Source organism: Oryza glaberrima, chromosome 11 (genome assembly GCF_000147395.1).
Source record: "Oryza glaberrima chromosome 11, OglaRS2, whole genome shotgun sequence".
In the NCBI taxonomy this organism is placed as follows: Eukaryota; Viridiplantae; Streptophyta; class Magnoliopsida; order Poales; family Poaceae; genus Oryza; species Oryza glaberrima.
Window position 1 is genome coordinate 15,986,897 of NC_068336.1, and position 22,855 is coordinate 16,009,751.

Here is a 22,855-nt window from a genome sequence, read left to right on the forward strand (position 1 = left end):
TTTTTCCTCAAAATAGTACAATACGATGCTTATATAAACATGCGTATACTCATCTTTATAAACCCCACACGCACACCGTCTCTATAAACCCCTTCAAATGTTAGACCTATATAAAATTGACGATATCACTACAGACGTATTTCACTGTCTAAGGACCAGGTATACCGCTTAGCACTGAAAGAAAAATTAACCTAAATGCATGAACCTAACTAGTTGAGATACACTCATTTTCGTTGATGATTTTTTTATAAAGACACTATTGAGTGTCATTTTTAGAGAAATATTGCTCTGATTTCTATCAAGAAACATGCGCTGAGCTATTATCGTGTGACTGGAGATACCCCATTTAGTGTAATTTGTTACAAATATCCTTATGTATCTGATTTTGGGGCAAAAATGTAAAAAAAAGGAGAAAGAATAAAATCTTTTTTTTCTACTTATGCTTGTCCTTTTTCATTCGACTCCGCCTGAGATATATAACAAACTGGGTGAAAGAGCACAAATTAAAGGTAAAAATCTATTTGTGTTCTCACATGGACTAGATTTTCCTTCGCTTTGCTAACTAACACGTTTAGCACATTTGGATCCATCTTGAGGAAGCTTCCTCGATCACACCTACATCCAGTTGCATAATAGGTTACTGATAGATGGGAAAATATATGGAAAACCTGAAAACTGGCGTCGCATTGTAAAAATCACTACTGGAAAAGTGATTTTCGCTGGGTCAGCTGTTTTCCACAATAGTCCCGGTTCTTATTTTGATCTTTAAATCATTTTTAGTCCTGGTTGGTAATCCTAGTTGGTATTACCAACCGAGCCTAAAAATCTATCTTTAGTCCTGGTTGGAGTTACCAACCGGGAGTAAATATTTCTCTCCCATCTCTGATGTGTTAAGTCCAAGACAAAACTTCCTACTCATGAGATACTTAGATAAGATCGGATCATCCTCTCTCCTCCTATCCCTCAGATCTTCTTCCTCCTTCTCCCCTCCCCTCTCCTCCCCTTCCTCCTCCTCCCCTCTCTTCCTCACATGCAGCGGCAAGTGGCGGCGAGGCAGCATGCGCGGCGCGCAGCGGCAGCCGGCGGGGCCGCGCATGGGGCGGTAGGCGCCGGCCGTGGCGAGCGGCGGCAGGCGCTGGCCATGGCAGGCAGCAGCGCGCCGGTTCTCCTCTCCGGTTTTTTTTTTATAATTTGTGATTGAGAGATGTATAATTTTTTTTTAGAATTTGTGATTTATTGCATGGATCTTAGATGTATAATCAATCTGTGATGCATTTGATTTGTGTGTAATTTTGTAAGATTTGTGATGTATTTGATTTATGTGTAAGTAACTTAGGATTTGTATTTGTGATGTGAATGATTTGGGATGTTAGTTTGATTTGGGGATTTGGGGTTTGATTTGGGTATATGCATGGCACTCGATTTGGGCATTTGGTGTTTGATTTGGGTATATACATCCCACTCGATTTGGGAGAAAATAAAAAGAAAATGGACTAACCATGACTGCCCCTATCCTCACCAACCGGGACTAAAGATCCCTCTCTTTAGTCCCGGTTATTTCACACGGGACTAAAGATAGCGATATTTAGTCTCGGATTCGTAGTCCTGGTTGGAAAACTTAGACTACAGGGGGTTACAAACTGGGAGTAAAGATGGTTTCTCCACCAATGAATAGGCGTATGAGATTTTTCCACGTCATCACGAGCAAAAATTATTTTTACTCGTAGTTTTACTCATGACAGTAAAACTTTTACTCATGGTGATGTGGACAAATTTCAAACATCCATTTTTCGATCCAACAGTAGTTTTTAGGTTTCCATAAAATATTTGGTTTTCACTCCATATTTTTTTCCAGATAGATAGTTAAGGGGTTCTTCTTACAATTTTAGTATCAATTGGTTATCTGGATTGAATCCACAGCTTAGGGGGCATATTGAAATTAGTAATATGCCCGTGCTAAATGCTACTGTACAATTCTATTGTCTTTAATAATTTTAAATTTTCACATTAGCAAAAAAAATATTTTCTATAATCTGTGCACCATGTCGGCTCACCTTCCTTTTTTTTTTCCTCACTGTCAGCTCATCTTTAATTTTTTTTTCCTAATATTTTCCTCCCTATATGTTCGGCTTCCATTTTTTCTCCGGTATATTTAGGCTGTTCTCTAGATCGTGTTCTCCAAAAGAAACCCCTCCCCTCCACGTACAAAACAGAACAATGAATTTACACATTAATTAAGTATAAGCTAAAAAACTTACAAATAGATTAATATGATTTTAAAGCAACTTTTATATATATATATATATATTGTTAAAAAAATGTCACGTATAATAGTTTGGGAAATGTAGCGGAAAATGAGACACTGGAGGTTCGGAACCTCAATAAACGAACACAGCCTTACTGATATTTGACCTCAAATGAAATTTATAAATAAAACACAATACAATACTACCTCAGGAAAAATTAATAGCATGGATTTTCATTATTCAGATGTGCCATCATCTTTCACAAGTACAATACATAGAAAATCGAGTATATTCCCGCAACTATAAAGAGTACAAGAAAATATAATTTCTGCATGTTACGAATTTGGATGTTCTCTTAGGTCAATTACATTGATTTTTCATTTGGCTTATGTATATAAAAAAACTTGATTTTTCTATTTGTCACACAAGGCATACGTCGGCCACTGCTCACTGAGCACATAGTATGAGGGCGTGAATATTAAGCCAAATAATTAATAGTTGATATGAAGCAGATATCAAATGAATAGTTTCACCATATATAACAAGATAGCAATTGTTGGTTATCTCGTTAACGTCTTCTTTCAAGATCTACATGATACGACTACTAAAAATTATCGATTGTAAAAGTCATATTTAGATAGACGTACGTGTTAACATATAGTCTTGTTATCAACTCGGTGCAAACTGACGTATGTAGCACGAGATGGTATCTAGAAGATAATCACACAATATTTCACCTGAAAGGTGATGACTTGCTATCTAAAATAAGAGGATGTTGGTGAGTAACATTCCAATCAACAATTTAGTATCTTCAGGAATATGCTTTTGAATAATTTTGATCATGTGAACCTGCCTTTGCTCATGGTCATGAACATTTTTATAAACGATATTCCTAGTGCTCTTCCCTGTGGGGTATACTTGTTTCTTTGGCTTGGCCAAAATTCTTATTGGTTGCCTTCAACTGACCATGTGAAAAAACGGGATTTAGAAGATAGATCACAACATTTGGAATAGTTTATCCTTATGAAACTGAAACGTATTGGAAACTGCTTCATCTTGAAGTTGAAAGGAAGAGATATATCGTCTGAGGGAGACAAAGGGATAAGTGGGATGAACAGTTTTTTTGGTAGCATGCTGTCCACCAACAATCTCAGCATCAATTGCATTATCTTAAAATGCTCTTACATCAGTCTAGTTTTGTTGCACAACCCGTTATTAGGATCAAGGTAAATAATAGATCAAGGTTGTGAAGAAGAATACCCTTTATGTATTTGATTTTGGGGCAAAAATGTAAAAAAAATTAAGATAATCTTTCGTCATAGAGCACTTGAGCTTGCAAGAAGAAATATTTAATGTCTATGCTATTATTGAGATAAAATGAATAAAAAAGGCGTTGAATACGAGAAGGATCGATTTGATAATCCTAAAGATCTGATTATAGTATAGGGTATAAATATCTTATTTCTGATCTTCTGTGTATGCTTGTCTTTTTGCACAAATTAAAAGGTAAAAATCTATTTGTGATTTCATATGGACTAGATTTTCCTTCGCTTTGCTAACTAACACATTTAGCACATTTCAATCCATCTTGAGGAAGCTTCGTCGATCACACTTACATCCAGTTGCATAATAGGTTACTGGTGATAGATGGGAAAATATATGGAAAAATCCTAGAAACTAACGTTGGATTGAATAGATGGACATCATAAATTCGTCCACGTCATCACGAGTAAAAAATTTTCTCGTAGCACGAGTAAAAAAATATTCTTATAGGTTTACTCATAAATAGAAATTTTATTGGAAGTAAAATTTTTACTCATGATGATGTAGACGAATTTCAGACATTTATTTTTCGATCCAGCGGTAGTTTCTCGATTTCCACTAAATATGTGGTTTGCACTACATATTTTCATAGTTTAAGAGGTATTTCTTACAATTTTACTATCAATGGGTTATGTGGATTGAATCCACAGCTTAGGGGGCATTATTGAAATAATGGTTTTTATTTACTTCCTAACACGCCATAATCACAAAATTAATGTTGTAAGGCCCAAAATCATGGCCCATCCTCGTGAATTGGCGGGCCTCTGAAACAAAGCCGAGTGCCCATGTGCATTTCACATCTTACCATTTTGTCTCCAAATCATCATACGGACCTTCTTTTTTTTTTGGCCACTTATCACCAAAAAAACGTCCAAATTGTTTCGGTGTTGTCCTTATCAACCGAGAAATTCGTATATATATGCCATCGGAAAAAAAAACGCTGATTTCACTACCATACCAACTGTCAAATGTGCTTCTCAAATGTGCTTCGATAAAATTCCTCGATCAAACGAAGGGTATTCGCTAGCTTGAAATGCCATCGTGGACAGTATTGCCCTTGTATATGCTTCCTCCCCCCTCCAACGCTAGCTGGCCATTGGTCGCCGTCGGCTCCGGCTGCAGCTCACGCCGCCCACCACCATCTCCGATGAACACCCACTGCACGGGCTCCAGCAACAAGGCTAGCTAGCTAGCTACCTCACAACTTCAGCCAGGAGCTAGGATAGGAAGAAGCAAGCCGGCCAGCTGGGCCAGAAGCTTCTGCCCGTACCTCGTCCTGTAGGCTGTACCTCCACGGCTGCCTCGTCGTCGCCTCAGCCGCGGACAAGCTCGATCGGGAACGAATTCTCCTACCATATATATACGTGCAGGGGCGAAGCCAGGATTTTTATATCAGGGGTGCTAAGATTTTTCGCACCATTCATCGCCGTGGCATGATGATGAAGTTAAGACTGTGCTATCTCCACGTGGTTGGAAACTAATCCCTCTAACTCGCAAAACGGAGCGACTCATTAGCGTATAATTAATTAAGTATCAGATATTTTTTATAAAAGGGATTAATATGATTTTTTAAAGCAACTTTCATATTAAAATATTTTGCAAAAAACACACCGTTTAACCATTCGAAAAACATGCATGCGGAAAACGAGGGAGGTGAATTGGGAAAGGGGGAGAATTGAATAACACAGCCTAAGGGCATCGGCAGTGAATAATGCCCACTAGTGCCATAAGGTGGGCCCACGTGGGTCCAGTCTTTGTAGCTAATAACACTTTCTATAATGTGTACAGAGCAAAGGAGGCATTATGGTTGGTCCCATCTAAATAAAAAATCGTACCACTTTTCAACTGCCACTTCCTTTCTTCTCCCCCTCCTCCTCCTCATCTGATCCCTTTCTTCTCTCGCATCCTGGGCGGTGGACTCACGGGCGAGGTCGGCTCCGGTGGTGGCGGCGCTCGTGGGCGTGGCTGGATTCGGCGGCGGGAGTCGACACTCACGAGCATGGTGGATCCGGCAATAGCAGCGACGCCCGCGGAAGGAAGAGGAGGTTCGCGGCGGCGCCCACGGGTGGAGGCGGAGGTAGCGACCGCGGGAGGAGGCGGCGGCAGCGGCGCCCACACCAATGGCTCATGGGCAGAACTCCCCTCGCGGGAGAAGGCGGCGGCGGCGTCGACCTGCGCGAGGAGGCTGTGGCAGCGGCTCGCATGAATCCACGACAGTGGCTGCGGACTGCGAATGGCGCTCTCCAGTAGTCCTCCAGTGGCATGGGAGACTGTGGCTCTTGTGGGCGGATCTCTGGCGGTCTCCTCCCGTGGGTGCCCTCCTCTCATTCCCAGTGGCGCGGCAAGCAATAGATTGGTTAGAGAGAGAGAAAGAGGAGAGTTCCATGAGAGAGAAATAATGAGTTTGTTATTCCATATAGGCAGGCATTAGCTATAAGGATGACTCATCCAAACAATACATATGATGACTACTTGCACAATGTGTAAAGACTACTTGATAAGCTTAATGCCCTCTATATTTTCACATTGTAGATGCCTTAAGAGGTTTCCGGTTTGTAAGAGCTATTTTATACAGAAATATTATTACATGTATAAAAATATATTACAAGTTTCCGGCGACGGGCCTCCGCTTCGCTCCGGCAAAAGCTAGCCTTTAAAGATGTGCAAATGAATTTGGATCACAACTCAACAAACTCCACCTTGAGACAAATTCCTTCTTGTAGTATAAATCAATCCTTCACCCTGAACACAACAAAGAAAAAACACTTCCGGCGTCAAATAGCCTCTTGGGCTAAACCACTATACAAACTAAGCTTGAGCAAAGCTCAACCTTAGCAACAGGAACTGGCTTTGTCATCATATCAGCAGGATTATCTTGAGTGCTTATCTTATACCTTTAGCTTACCTTGTGCGACTACATTACGAACATTGTTGTCGAATGACAACTGCGTCACGTCGAAGAACGTGGAATTTGGATGGAAAAGTAGTATTGACTTAATAAAATTTTTGGGATCCCCCGTTACATGGCCCTAGGGGGCTATTTATAGCCCTAGTACAAGCTGTTACCCTCTAGGGTTTATTGTTTACCGGGGATATTACATAAATGCCCTTATGATGATGACATTTACAGGGGTAACCAATGCCTATTGAGTTGTGGACCTCCTAACAGTCTTCTTGGGCCGGACCATGAAAGTGGCGAACAACCTTCTTGGGCCAGGCTCGTGCGAAGCTGCATCCCTGCTTCGCCATGGGCTTGGCCATTGTACCCCGCCAATGGGCTTCACCATGGGCTATGCTTTGCCATGGGTTCCGCCTTCATGCTTTGCCACGGGCTCTGCCTTCATCCAGACTTGGCTTCTGGCCACTTTGCCATTCCTTAATAGTTTCGGCAGGTTTGGGCAAAGGCCCTCGCGACATGCCTCCAACGAACATAATGGTACTTGATATCAATGTGCTTTTTCCTCTCATGGAACATCTGATCTTTAGTGAGGTATATGGCACTTTGACTGTCACAAAACAGGTTAATGCAAGAATCAACTCCACAAAGCTCAGCAAACAATCCTTTCAGTCAAACTGATTCCTTACATGCTTCAGCAATAACCATGTATTTTGCTTCAATGGTAGACTGGGTAACAACAGGCTGCAATGTTGCCTTCCAACTCACAGCACAACTACCAATAGTAAACACATTACCTGTGAGTGATCTTCGCTTATCCAAATCAGCAAGAAAATTTGAATCCACATAGCCAACAAGTCCCTTATCAGTCCTGCCAAACTTCAAGCAAGCATCTGTCGTGCCTCCAAGGTACCTGAAAATCCACTAAACAGTCTTCCAGTGTTCTTTGCTAGGATGAGCCATGTATCTACTAACCAAACTCATAGCATGAGATAAATCTAGACGAGAGCAAACCATAGCATACATCAAAGAACCAACAGCACTAGAATATGGAACCCTTGGCATGTATTCTACCTCCTTATCAGTACTAGCACATTATAAGGCTGATAATTTAAAATAAGGTGCAATAGGAGTACTAACAGGCTTTGCATCATGCATGTTGAAACGCTGAAGAACTTTCTTAATGTAACTTTGCTAACTAAGAAATAACAAACTAGAATATCGGTCTCTAGTAATTTCCATACCTAGAATTTTCTTCACAGCACCAAGATCCTTCAACTCAAACTCACTACTCAACTGCTTCTACAATGTAGTGATTTCTTCCTTGCTCTTGGCAGCAATCAGCATATCATCAACATATGACAGTAAGTATATAGGTGATCCATTAATAAATTTAATGTACACACAGGTATCATATTCAAACCTCTTAAAGCCATGTGACAACATAAATGAATCAAACCTTTTATACCATTAACGAGGAGACTGTTTCAAACCATATAAGGATATTTTCAACTTGCAAATATAATCCTCCTTACCATGTACTATGAACCCTCCTGGCTGGTCCATGTATATCTCCTCCGCAAGCTCTCCATGTAAAAATTATGTCTTCATATCTAACTGCTCAAGCTCAAGATCATGCATAGTAACAATACTAAAGAATGTACAAATTGAATTATGCTTTACAACTGGAGAGAACACATTACTATAATCACACTAGTAATCTAACTGAAGCCTTTTGCTACTAACCTTGCCTTAAACCTTGGAGGCTCACTGAGAGATAAACCCTCCTTTCTCTTGAAGATCCATTTGCAACGGACAGTCTTCTTCTGTTTTGGCAAGCGCACAAGCTCCCATGTGCCATTCTTCTCGAGAGATTGCATCTCCTCCTGCATAGTTGAGATCCACTTTTCACGATCACCAGAAACAACAGCTTCAGTGTATGCAGCCGGCTCATGAGTGTTCTTCACATGCTTAGCACAATTAAAAGCATAATAAACCATATCACATTCCTCAATCAGACGGACTAGAGCTCCACAACTCCTCTTTGTTCTACGATGTGCAATAGGTTGATCTTGTGGCTGCAAAACAGGGGGTGAGTGCTGAACAGTATCATGAACATCATTATCAACAATTTCAGTTTCCTGATCATCCACGTGCTCCACCTGCACGTTGACATATTGCTGCTCCTCATCAGAACCACCTGGTATAACATCTGTGGACAAGCTATCATTAAACATAACGGATTCATTGAAAACAACACTCCTGCTCAAGAAAGTCCTTTTATTTTCAGGATTCCATAACTTATATCCTTTTACTCTTGAACCAGTGGCGGATCCAGCATGGGGGCGGCGGGGTCTCGAGCCCCCACTACTGGCGTGAAGACTATGAGAGACCCCACGAAGACCCCACTAAAATTTTTTACCATATGTAAATGGAAGGGTGGACTGTAACTCTATCTAGTTTGCTCAGACCCCACTGCTATTTATTTCTAGATTCGCCACTGTCTTGAACCATAACCAAGAAACAAACACTTAATAGCTCTAGGCTCTAATTTTCCATTATCAACATGAGCATAAGCAGTGCAGCCAAAAACTCTCAACTGTGAATAATCAGCAGGCATACCAGACCATACCTCAATGGGAGTTTTCTTATTAAGTGGGATAGAAGGCAACCTGTTGATCAAGTAGCAGGCGGTGTTAGCAGCCTCTGCCAAAAACACTTGTTCATATGAGCGTTGGACAGCATACAACGAGCCATCGAGATGATGGTTCTATTCATGCACTCGGCCACACCATTCTGTTGCGGAGTGTACGGGATGGTGTGATGCCTAACGATGCCTTCTTTCCTGCAGTAATCATCAAAAGCATCCGAACAGAATTCACCACCATTGTCAATGCGAAGTACTTTTACCTCCTTTTCAATTTGTCTTTTTATCATAACTTTCCACTCTTTAAAAGCAACAAAAGTATCATCTTTATTTTTCAGGAAATAAGTCCACACTTTTCTAGAGTAATCATCGATAATGGTAAGCATATAACGAGCACAACCATTAGAGGGCTTACGAGAAGGCCCCCACAAATCAGCATGCAAATAATCAAGTATACCTTTGGTGCGATGAACAGAGGTATTGAATTTTACCCTCTTGTCCTTACCAAAAACACAGTGCTCACATAACTTCATGTTACCCTGAGTACAACCATCCAGCAGGTTCCTCTTCATCAATTTTGCCATACCAAATTCACTCATATGTCCAAGATGCATATGCCATAGGTTAATATTACTAGGTTCATTATTAGAAACAACAACAGCGGAAACAGAACCATGTAATGTACTTCCTCTAAGGACATATAACTTTGCAGAATTCAGATCACCTATCATATAAACAAGAGAACCTTTTGATACCTTTACAACTCCACCTGAACTGGAGTATTTGTGTCCTTCTGCATCAAGTCTGGTAAGAGAGATGAAATTTCTCGCCATCCCTGGTATGTGTCTCACAACTTTCATCATGTGTGCCATGCCATCATGCGTCCACGATCTAACGCGGGTTGTCATCTCCCATATGCATGACATCTCCATTCTGCACAGATGTTGGTATTTCTTAACGATATTACTAGAAATATAATTCCCAGCAATGGCGCAGAAAAACTTCTGGTATATTGCGGTTACAGAGTTCATCCGCAAGGGCACGGATATACCATTGTAGCATTTCACCCGAGAGTATTCCAATGGTATCGTATTTGTTTAATCCTGTGGGAAGATTATAATAGAGATAATCGTACTAATAATTAATTTATATATTACTTGTTACAACCAAAGTCTAAGCAGGGGTTAATGTAATTCAGAGGGTAGAGTGACACTAAGCAGAAGCATTCATACACTCATTCACAATTATATAAGTTAAGTGGAAAAAATATAGAAATATCTTCTTCCTATACTTCATATTATACATACATATTATACATACATCCTAGTTATAGCATTACTTAGCTAATACCCTCTTTCCGATGCCCTCCTGGTGCTTCGAGAAGCCACCCCTGATTGCCGAGTTTCTTACGACAATCCGTCATGAACATCCAACCGGGGCTAAATACGGAGGAGTACCCTCCCCAGGAAATTAACTTAGAACTATATACACGCGCGGAGGAATACCCGTACTAAGCTGTCACCATCAGCGGCCCACCTCGCTTCCACAGCATATAACCCTAAATAATGATATCCAGTAATCTAAACACGACGCTTAAATTACCAAATACTACTCTAATATCATCGTCATGACATAGAGTCATCGTAAATACGATCATTATACCCACACCATTGCATCTCCCAGATAAGCTAGCATCATAATAAATATAACTTGGACATATAATAAAGTTGGTATTCATATACTCGGAAAGTAATATAATACCGCAGTAGTATAAAAAAGAATATTCTAATAAAAGTACAAGTCTTACAAAAGAAGTAAAAGCTACTAGAGCCATACCCGAATTCTTCCTAAGACTCCGAGGACTGAAGATTCTATTTCTATTTCTATTCCACTATACTCTACAGACTATACTAAACTTAAGAAATGTATGAAGCTTCTTGCTTGAGGTGTGTGGAGAAATGGAGAGAGTGAAGTCCTTTTATAGCCTCCCAATGACGGTTGTGATAGTTGGAATGGTCGGAAATGCCCTCCAACCGTCATTGGGATGCAATCCTGGATGTACACGCCGAACTCTGGCCTCAACGGTGGAGATGGGGGTTCGGCCGAACCATGGGCTGGTCCAATCCAGCCCATTTTCGGCCGGCGGCCTCCTGGACTTCTTCTCTTTGCAAACTTGTGAATTTTGGCCCAATTGATTATGTCATTTATGAGGTCTTGTCCCATTTATTGATAAGTCTGATTCTCGACATCGTTCGATTGATTGATCGCCTGTTTTGATGTCGATTCCCCTCCATTTTATGTTTATTCCCTGCAAGAGGTTAGTAATCCTAGTGCTAGTGGAATATTTATTATTAAACATAAATATGCATTGCAAGCATTACTAGTTCTCCTTTATTTTGGCAGTATTGACGATCGAAACTGATCGCTAACGACCGTCAACAACAGACTTGTAAGAACTGAACCAATCTTTGTTAATGCATATACGAAACGAACAAGTGGTATCAAGTATCCATTCATCATGAGCAGCAACACAACTGTTGGTATTTCTTACGTCCACAGATAAATCCGCAAGCGCACGGAATACCGCTGTAGCACTTCACCTTCGGGTGACCCCAAAAGAATATCGAACTCAGGGAACGTGTGTAATTTAGCTAAGGCTAAGACTATCCAAGGACAACAACTGATGATAGGCAGGCTAGAGAGGTCTTCCTAAGTGTTTTATTTACCTAAGCTAAGTTGAAGGTAATTTCCTATCTGTTGCTTCGGACACCGACCCCTGCTGGTCTGCCAGCGTGGTTCCGGCTATAGCTCTATGATGTATCCGTACGTGGAGGATTACTGGGATGAGATTCAGGGCTGTCACCACCTACCGTCTACCTCTGACAAATCCGTGGGATACACAACAAACAAAGGTAATCTCTAACCTAGACACCACATCTAAGTTATTAATTACTACTCTAATATTTGCTCAGGAACTTCCTTCTCTATCCAGAGTCCTAGAACTAGGGCGCTTAGTACGAATACTAAACAATGAACCCGCAAAGATGGAAATATATCTTACTCAGACTAAATAATTAAATAACATAAGAAAGGATCACGAATGCTTACTTAATAGAAGAAGTTCTCCGAACCCGGAGCAGAGTGTACCGACAGCTCCGGTACTCCTCCAGAATTCCTCCTAGGAAGCTACACTCGTCGAGGTAGAAGTCGGATGAGCGCCAAACTTCCGGGCATTCCTCCAGAGCTTCCCCTCACTCTATACCTTATTCTAGTGTACAAAAGATACAATAGAGCCTCTTGTAATTCAGCTCAAAATTGTGTGTTGGAAATGAGAGTGAGCTCCTCCTTTTATAGGCAGGTATGACGGTTACAGCCTATGCGAAATGACCAAACTACCCCGGAACTGCCATCAGGAAGTAATCAGGGCCGTCCACGTCAAATTTGGCGATCAACGGCCACCAAAAGGGTTCGGCCGAACCCGGGACGGCTCTGTTCGGCCCGTTTTTCATCGTGGACACTAATTTTGAGGCCCTCAGCCCATTGGCATGATAGTTGGGCCCATTTGGAGTTGTTTAATTGACTTATGGGGTCTCCAATCCGTGTAAATGTGTCCTGAATGCACGGAGGTGCAGTTTGTCGCTTGACAGATGTGTTTTCTTCTCAAAATACCTGCATACACATATTTCACCAACACTAGTGGAAATGATTAGTAATAATACCTACCACTAATTTGGATAACATGTTTTATTTCATTATATGCAGGTATTGACGGTCAGATATTATGATTTAAGGACCGTCAACAACAACCAGCAAAAACGACAAGACAGTCCCTTGAATTAGAGTTTTCAGCACCCGAGACGATAGAGGCCTTATCATCGGATTTCCTTTTCTCCTTATTCTGCAGTTTCCAATATTCTTCAGTGAAGTGATTTTTCTTCTTGCAGTACTTACAGAACTTCTTACCTCTGGACTTTGAATGACCTCTATCGTTCTAGCTCTTGTCATGATCGTTGATGTCGTTGTAGGTTCTCTGCTCAGATCTGCCTCTGATCTGCAATGCTTCGCCCTTGGAGGACAACACGTCAGACTGAACCATACCTTTCATCTTTTCCCTGTTCTAGAGTGCCTTATAAACTTACGAAAGGGTTAGTTCGTCACGGCTTAATAGTTTGGTGTCACGGAAATTTGCATATGAACTAGGCAGTTAGCATAACAGGAGAAGACCTAAATCTTCATCATCAAACTGTACCTCCATCGACACTAGGTTGGCAACAATCTCCTTGAAGACCGATATGTTGTTCAACACTGAACCAGTCTCCTGTAACTTCTGCGAGAACAACTTCATCTTCATATGCATCTTACTGGTTAGATCCTTAGATCCGTAGATCGATTCTAGTTTGATCCAAAGTTCTGCAGCAGTTCGTTCCTGCAACACTTCTTGCAAAATATCATTACATAGATGAAGTTGAATCAACGACAGAACCTTACGATCTTTCCGCTTCTTCTCAGCGGTCCATTCATCCTTCTTCTTCTTCCCGAAGCTTTCCAGCGCCTCATCAAGATCCAAAGATTGCACCAGAACAGCCCGCATCTTAACTTGCCACAGTGAGAATCTCGTCTTGTAGTCTAGCAGCGGTAGATCATACTTCATCGATGCCATCGCGGAACCCTAGTGTGAGAACAAGCTCTGATACCACTTGTTAGGAAATGATAGGCAAATAAACGATAAAGAAAATAGATCAATCACAAAAGACACGAGATTTAACGTGGAAAACCCTCCCAAAGCAGGAGAGAAAAAATCACGGGCGCCAGCTAGCAAAATATCTTCACTATATCGGGGTGAGGTTACAACACCGAACAGCGGTTTACAAGAAGTATATATGAAGGTGAAACCCTCCGGCGACAGGCCTCCGCTTCGCTCCGGCAGAAGCTGACCTTTATATATGTGAAAATGAATTTGGATCACAACTCAACAGGAACGAGTTCTGGACTTCTAGTCGCCTCGTCGACGATGAGCTAAAGGTTTAGGGCAAGGCGTATTACAAATGGGTTGATGGAGAGCAGGTTGGCAGGGGACGCTGGCTCGTCCTATGCTTGACGGAGGACGGCGGCGGTGGCGGCCAAGATGGCGGGCTCCGTCATCGGACGATGACATGACATAGAGAGGAATGGTCAACGTTGGAAGGAAGTGGAAGAAGGAAGATGAAGATCCAAGGGCAATACCGTCCACGATGCATTCTAGCGAGAACACCCTCCGTTCAACCATGGCACTTATCGAAGCATTTTAGCGAAGCCAGCTATTTTCGATGGCACATATACCGATTTCTCCCTCTCAACCCCCTCCATGAAGACTTAAATAGTTAATTCATTTGTAATAAATCAATTCCATTACTGTAATGGGCAGTGTAGCCTAGTGGTTGCAGTGACTTGAGTAGCACCTAAAAGTCTTGAGTTCAAATCTCCATATGAGCGAATTTCAGATTGGGTTCCTAATTTAAAAAGGTTGCATATATCCAGTTGATGCTCTCTATCACACCATCTTAGAGCAATTGCTATAAAACCTTTAAACTGTCATATAAACTCAAACAATAAGTTAGAGGAGAGAGAAGAAATCGTCCATTATGTAAAGGGTAATCTCAATATATAAACTTCAAAAAAGATCAAAGAAGAAGGTCAATAAATTGAAAGAGAAAGAAGGAAAAAAAATATTGTAGTCTATTAGGACAAATTGCTTGAGATAATATGTTGAGCGTGTCACTTCTTAATTAACTAATGAGTAGATAATGTGGATAAAACTGGAGATGATTATATTACCTTTACTTATAAAACTTGTTCTTAGATGTCAGCGGTGAGCCTATTTTGTATCTTGGCACATATCAGTAGCATCACTTTTACCATCTTTACATAATCCCTCTCAAAAGATTGACAAAAACTTCAGTGTTTACCACATGCTATGCATAAATTAAAACTGCACATTAAAAATAATCTGTTAAATATGCGTGGCATTTTAATGAATTTTATCAAGGGACTGATAACAGAAAACACAGTCAAATCTCGTAAATTTTGGACAATTCGATTGATTTAAGATTTACGCACACTCCCTAGCCCTAACCCCCTCCCTCTTATCCTTCTTCCTCCCTCTACGCCGCCAATGCACGACGATAAGCACACACTCCCTGCCTCCAGTTCCACCGCCAGCTGCCGAAACGCACAAACAGTGTCATTTGGCCCCCTCCCCCCTTCCTCCTTCCCCTTTCCTTCCTCTTCTCCTTCTCAAGCCGACGGCAGCGAGGAACTCCCATCCTTAGCGTCTTTCTTGTCTCCGACGAGGGTCATCGGATCTATCACCTACAACCGTTATCAACATCAGCCCACCACCTGCTACCAACCTTGTGGCTTTGGCGCCGGCACCTGTGCCTCGCAGTCCGCCTACTCCGCCGCCCACCATCAAGCCACCACCTCCCACTCTTGTGTCCATCTAAAGGCTGCGAACTCATTCTCTTTCCTTCTTCTTACTCCGATCTCTAAATCAGGACCATAATCCATATGTCCTTCGGAATTCATGGTGTCTCTAGAGAAGAAGAGAAGGTTGTTGGAGTTGAACAACAAGGGTTTAGAGTACGAGCCATGAAACTCATCCGATGGCCTAAATTAGGTAATATTTGGGGATGGATTTTTTATCGACGAAAGGTTAGTAATTCCGTTCCATAAACATCCATATGAATAAATTAAATGGAAATCATTCCCTAAATCTTTCATATAGCATTAACTTCTCTTTTCTCTTTTAGACGCAAAATTTAAAAGCTTATTAATTTCTACCACAATTTTATTATAAATAAAAGGAGACTCCAACTCTCGAAGGAACGAACCGAGAAAAGAAAACAGAAGAAAATCAAAGAAGCGGTGCGAGAAAGGGGAAAGAAAGGAGGTGCCTTACCATGGCGGCCGAGGGTTCCAGCCGCGGCGGCGGCGGCGGCCGGAAAGCCTCCTGGCTGGGGATGTCATCGGAGGGCGGCGCGGCCAAGTTCCTGTCCGGCTTGCCGTCGCGCGGCAATTTCTCCTCGATCTCCGCCTCTTCCACTCTCGTACGCACGCCCAATCCCTGACTAAAACCCCCACAAATGATATACTTTTTTTTTTAATTTCCCTTTTGGCGTTAAGATTCTTGTTGAATTCTCATGGAGGTGAGAGGATTCTGAGATGAATTTCTTTGGCTGTGATCTGCGCAGGGACGGCTCAGGGTTTACGTCTGCGAGCATGACACGGATCCTCCAGGTCAGTGGGAGATTCATTCTTGTAGAGATTTTGTAGTAGTATGTTGTATTTCTGTTAACTCAGAATGCTCTATTTTGCTAGCTTCTTAGGTTAATGTTTTAGGTTTTTCATGTAGTGGTTGTGGTGTTTTGTGTGTGGAGGCTTCGATTGATGGAAGCTGTCTTTAGGATTCCACATGTCCACTAGTATCTGTGGAATTATAAGTTTTTTTCTTCTTCTTCTTCTAGGGTTTATGTGTATTTTGCTTAAAGTATAAAGTAAGACCGATGAGTAAATTCTAGTGTGCTAAAAAGCATGTACAAGTGTTGTTTTCACTGTTTAGGATTTGTAGCGAATCTAGTGTCGCTGTTTATTTAAAATGTCTGCACTGAGAATCTGTGCTGAGTTGCTCTTAGATTATGTGCCTCAATGCACATGAATTTTAGTTTTTCATCGCGATTCGTTGCACTCAATGCAGCCAGTATAACGGAACTTTGGTTCTTGGAGTTAATGCAGTTTCTTCCTTTCAATTTTCATTCATTCTTTTAGGTTAAGTTTTGGTAATTTAGTTGTAAATCTATGATGTTTCTAGATGAAACTACAGTAGATGGTTACTGCAGAAATTTCTTCCATAGAAAAGGTTCTTCCCAAGGGACTGTTGTTTCTGTTATACGCTGTACCAATGCACAATTTAGGCTTTAATGTTAGAAATCATGGAAACTCTCAGCTCTCCTATTTTACTGTGTTCTAGTCAAAACAAATTGAAATGGAGCTCTGCATTGGCAGTAGGTCTTGGGGATAGGAGTTGGTGGAGAATATCACCTTGATGGGTTGTTCACCTGCTTCATATGTTTTGTGGCTATAATTTGCTGGCAGATTCATTAAAATTTTAACTGTTTAATCTCTTTTCTGTTTAGAGGGACAAGTTATAGAGACCGATACAACAAATATTTTGATCAGACATCTCCAGCTAAAGAAAAAGGAGATGGATGCCAAAGAAGCCAAAGAGGCCAGAGATGCAGGTTCTAGGAACCAAGGGGAAACCGTCAAATGGAAAAGGTAAATCTGCCAAATTGACAGTATGTGTTTTACAGTGCCTTATTGGAGCATCCTTTTATTACTAATTACCATGTCATTCCATGCTTTATATGGACTATGGTACTCTTGTTACATATGAGATGGCTCATCCCTTGCAGCACCTTTCTATTTTATTTTGTTCTGGTCTTTCTCTATGGGTATTATGTGATTCATTAATTTTTAGGCCATGTATTTAGGGGTCTTACAACACCCATTTGATCTTGAAGCATAATGTAACATCCTTGCCTTAATTCCTGGGTAAGTCCCATGGAGTTTCAGTAAATTAATGAGCAGTTGCTGTTGGAATTTTCTGTGCTTAAGAAAGCTCTATGGATTTTCAGCATACCATGCTTTATTAGTTTAGTTGGTTTGCATACCTACATCAGTTTTCAACTAAGTCTCATATTTGTGAATGACTTTACCATTGGTGGAGATTGAAGAGCAGCTGCCATAATTATTGAATGGCCAAATTTGACCTGTCTAGCTTGACCCTACTTCAATGTCATGTGCTTATTGGGGCAAAGCGGGCTCTACTATTCTAGATTTCTAGTCATATATGAAAAAAAAAAAGTTTATGAGACCAAGCCTTTTCCCCTGACAATTTCACTTGTTTTTTACATTATCGGCATTGACTGGATTTGAATTCCATAAATCTGATTAGTTCACAATGATTTGAATCCACTGCCAAAAGTAATATATGGATTTATGAACATGCTATTTTTCTTACCGGGTTACATATGATTGGTGAGCATGGCACTAAATTAGGTTGTTCAGCCTTTATGGTGTAACCATACAATTTGGCTCCATTCTGGGTACTAATAATTCTTTATGGAATGTTTTAGGCCTAGCACCCTTTAAAAATACCAAGTCTAAACTCAAATTGTTTAAAAGGAAAAGATGAGATAAGTTCCTATTAACAGTAAGTAGAAACACCTGCCACTTTTTTTGCTTTTTCCTTTTGATCCTTTTTGCAGAGAATTTCTCATTTTGTTATTATAGGATGAATTGTAACTTGGTTTTATTCATTTCTGATGTATATACAAATATGTAGTTTTATTTGGAATCTGTCATGTCAACTTGGTGCACAAACAATACTAGATTACAAGTTTACAAATAAAGGAAGAGTTACAGCTGGTGAATTGTTGCTCTTCACTAACAAGTTATATGTTGAGTTCCACGACTTAGAAAGCTGGCTAGATTAGGTTAATCCATATAGTGTTTAATTTAGTTGAATTATAACATTCTTTTCCACAGCCTCTTGAATTATCCTGAAAAACCACACAAAGAGCAAATTATCCAAACTCTTCTAGTATATCTATTGATCTTTTTTTTTCTCGAAAAATTAGGAGGAATAGGCTTCATTTCATTAAGAAGAAAAGGAAATTTACACAGAAGAGACGGAAAGGATCCTCCACCCAAACACGTCACACAAAAGACACCACCAAAACCCCAACTAAGCACCTGGGGCAGCGACCTCACAACCCCAACTATTTTGTCATTTTGAATAAATTAGTATCTTGTACATTTGTGAGAAGAACAACAGATAGTTTTTATTTCTTCAGACTCTTTACAGGATTAAATCCTTTAGTAGAAGGTACCCACTGTAGTGGCCTACAGAACAACCAAGTACAACCCTAACCATAGAGGTAATCTCCCACCATGCAGCATTAAATTTGTGGGAACCTAATAAAACATATGAATCTTCCATTTATCCATTACAGATCATGTTACTGTTTGTATCATGCTATGAAACCACACATGCTCTAAGCGATTTATTGGAGTGATTTCTTTCATACTTCTATGCTGATGCTGACGAATAGCTTGGCCATTCAGTGATCCAGGATTAATACAAGTTCTTTGAGTCATACCTACTTGTCCTCATGAAACTGTTTATCCTTCTTGGTTGCTTATTACTTGGGATGATATGACTATATAAATTAGGTCTGGAAGTAATTATTTTTCCTTTTTTGTTTGACTAGAGTTGCTCCCAGAAGTTTGGATGGCCAAAGTTCATCTAAAAGGCCCAATTTGGGTAGCTCCTCTGGGCTGTCTTCTGCTGGTAAGTTGTCTAAGTCTTAGTCTTCCAGTTTGGGCATTTGTGAATGTCTGATACTTGATAATGCTAAGATACGAATAGAGAGAATAATGTTTCATTTATTAGCATTTTGTTGAGGAAAAAGAGAGTAAAGGATATCAATTGTCCAGATTTACCTGAAGCCAACCCTTTTTCGAGCTTCTACCCAAAAAGAAAAAAGAAAGAAAGTGGCCAGAGTTTCCACTTGAATTTGTGAAGTGCCCAACCAGGAGGAATGCTTTGCCTTGTTCTAGGTTTACAACTTTACATGTTAAGCCACTAACTGTCTTTCTATTTTAAGGCCCCATTCGTTTGCTTAGTTTGGAGGAGCTTTTCAGCCGCTGTGAAATGAGAAAGCCCATTAGCACATGATTAATTAAGTATTAACTATTATAAACTTGAAAAATGGATTTATTTGATTTTTTTTAAAAAAAAAACTTTTCTATAAAAAGTTTTTGCAAAAACACGCCATTTAATAGTTTGAAAAGTGTGCTGATGGAAAACAAGGAAGTTGTAGTTTGGAGTTGAAGAAAAGAACTAGGCCTGAATTTAAGATCAGTAATATGCTGATGCATGCTTTAGCATTTTAAAAGAAGACAAAAACATGCTCATGTACAGTCTCACAATTCCTCTAATAACTTTAATAAACTTTCATATTGCAGAAGAAGCGGCACCTGGATTTTCAGGTCACACACTACAGACATTCACAGTTGAGAGGTTGCGTGCACTTCTGCGACAGAGGGGCCTCATGACCAAAGGGAAAAAGGCAAGCAAAAATTGTCGTTCCAAGTTCTCTTGTTCTAAATTTAAGTGGTTTCATGCTTTTAATTCTGTCACTAGTATATGTATTTGAATTTTTGCTTGTAGAATTTATTTTAGTAGAATGTCAGCTAAGATGACTGGATATCCACCATTTTTGAACGTTTGGATGATTCTGAAGTGTCTGACACCTGATATTTTCCTAGGAAGCTTAGTCAGTTACAGAATTTGTCCATTAGTATTCCAAATGTTCCCTCAGGACTTATTCGTTGCATGGCATATGGTAGGATTTTGTTTCTGTAGAAGCTTCATAATTTTTTAGTGAAAGTTGGCTTTACAAAATAAAATGAATGGGATGATAAGAGCCTGAGCTTTGTCATGTAACTGCAGTATTGTGCCTAATAGATTATTTTAAGAACAAAATATAGAAGTTCCCAAAACAAGCTTCTTCTAGAGATGCTTGTGTTGTCAGTAGGCTGTTGCTTTTTTCTTTCAGTGGCAGCACATTATGGTTTTTGTTATATTTACACACTTTGATTTTGACGCCGCGGATGTGGCATTAGTAAATGAACTTTCTTGTTAATAAAGCATTGACAGTCTTCATTCTTGCACATTAGAAAATAACACAGCTTCCCAAATATGAATTATTTTCACATAATTGATCATGCCTACATTGATCTATCTAGGCCATAATCTTTTGTGCAAGAAGTGTATTCAATTTATGATGTATGATGTCCTTCGTACTGCAGGATGAACTCATCGCTCGCTTAAGAGAATCACAGGACTGATCTAGAGAAAGCTCGTGCCGTGCTGTTTGTAGGTTGATGCAATGTGTTTCCTGATTTGCTATGTCAAGCTTTGCTGGGAACAGAATGAGAACCAGGCTTCATCTGTTGGCTGGATGTTAAGGCTCTAGGAGATGTAGTCACTTAGGTTGGGCCTTGAGAACTTGTGCCTAATTGCATTAGCTTGTCAGAAATTTGGGCTTGGGTTCCCTGTTTGTTAGGGCTTATCCAGTGCTTTACTTGGTACATGTAGAAGGCTAATCTGGCAGTGTTTGTAACCTTTTGTCTCATACTGGAGGAGTTACCATGCTAATTTACAAGCATAGTTAAAAGCTAATCGTACCATGTTTGACCAATTGAGCTATGGAAGAAAGGATAGGCGTGAACCCAGCTCAGAAGTGAATGGCAGATAGCAAAAAAGAATAGACTTGGAAATGGAAAAAAAATGGAGCAAAACAAAGGCATACAAATTGGAAAATCAGCAAGAAATGTGCTGATTACTCATATCGATTATTTTAGGAAATATCGCAGTCTTGAGCAGATAAATTCTTTTTGTGTGTGTGATCTTAATTCTACATTGTGTTAGGTGCAAACATCACTTCTTTAACCTAATGCTTCCTGCAACTCGAGCTGTTGTATTGGGTGGCTGCAAATTGCAATTTACTACTTATCTTCAAACTTATAACCCTGAAAGAACAGCATTACAGAGGCCGCCCCTTTATTTCTTACTCTTTCCGTTTCACAATGTAAGTCATTCTAGCATTTTCCACATTTATATATGTCTATCTAGATTCATTAACATCAATATTAATATAATATTAATATAGAAAATGCCAGAATGACTTACATTGTGAAACGAATGAAGTATATGCTTTGCTGCGAGATAGAAAATATGGAATATAAAGGACCCTCAGTAACTAGAAGCAAACAGTCGTAGAGATGGTCCAAAGTAGGGGTCATCTGTCAATTGTCATCCTCTCAGATTTTAAATTTTTTGCTGATATTTTTTTTTCTGATTTTAAATGTCATCTGTCAATTGTCATCACTTATAAATCTTTTGCTGATTATCTTTGTTTTTTTTTCTATGACAGATGGAATAGTTTGAACAGAAAATTAAACAAAAGACAGTACAATCAAAATAAAATTTGGTTTTACTCCCTCCGTCCCATATTAAGTTCACTTTTGGTTACTCTCATTTTTAGTAATCATCGCATTGGAGTTTGTGAAAGTAGGGAATAGTTATATTGAATGTAAATAAAGTGGGGAATTATATTGGGATTTGATAAATTAGGAGCATTATAGTTTTTTTTAGTGTTTGTATTGGTATGTGTGAGACCGTTGAAAGATTTAACTTATTTTAGTACGGATATAGTGGTAATTATAAACTGGCATATTATCAGTAAATGACAGTTGGGAATAAAAGGTCTCCTTCTCATTGGTGGTGTATAGCTTTTGACATTATCAACTGTTCAACTCACTGTCAGTCAAGTTTGTCACCTTTTTCTTTTGTGTTGTGATTATTGATTACTTCTTATATTTGTTATCTATGCAAACACTTTGCACAAACATAAAGCTGTCGCAGTTGGCATATCAATCAGAATTTGTGTTGCTTCTGTGCCATTGAAAGTTTCAATCGATTGGCATCCCTGACTGCTACACTGCAGCTGTGCCTGTTCTTTTCCCATGAATGGAATTTAAGAACATGATGTTCTCCTTCCAGGCCTCAAAAACGAATCTAGAATATAGAATATGATGTAACACAACCTGATATTATAAATCAGTACTATGTTGATT

The 22,855-nt window shown here is 39.9% G+C and overlaps 1 protein-coding gene across 1 annotated transcript; it reads left to right on the forward strand.

Annotated features, from left to right (window-relative positions):
- Positions 1–15,982: 15,982 nt before the first annotated feature.
- Positions 15,983–21,398, forward strand: LOC127755592 (uncharacterized). The gene is made up of 6 exons (XM_052281273.1): positions 15,983–16,197; positions 16,342–16,387; positions 17,284–17,425; positions 19,423–19,502; positions 20,180–20,283; positions 21,026–21,398. Exons 1-6 carry the CDS (start codon positions 16,051–16,053, stop codon positions 21,062–21,064), a joined length of 558 nt encoding a protein of 185 aa, XP_052137233.1. The 5' UTR covers positions 15,983–16,050; the 3' UTR covers positions 21,065–21,398.
- The last annotated feature ends 1,457 nt before the right edge of the window (positions 21,399–22,855 follow it).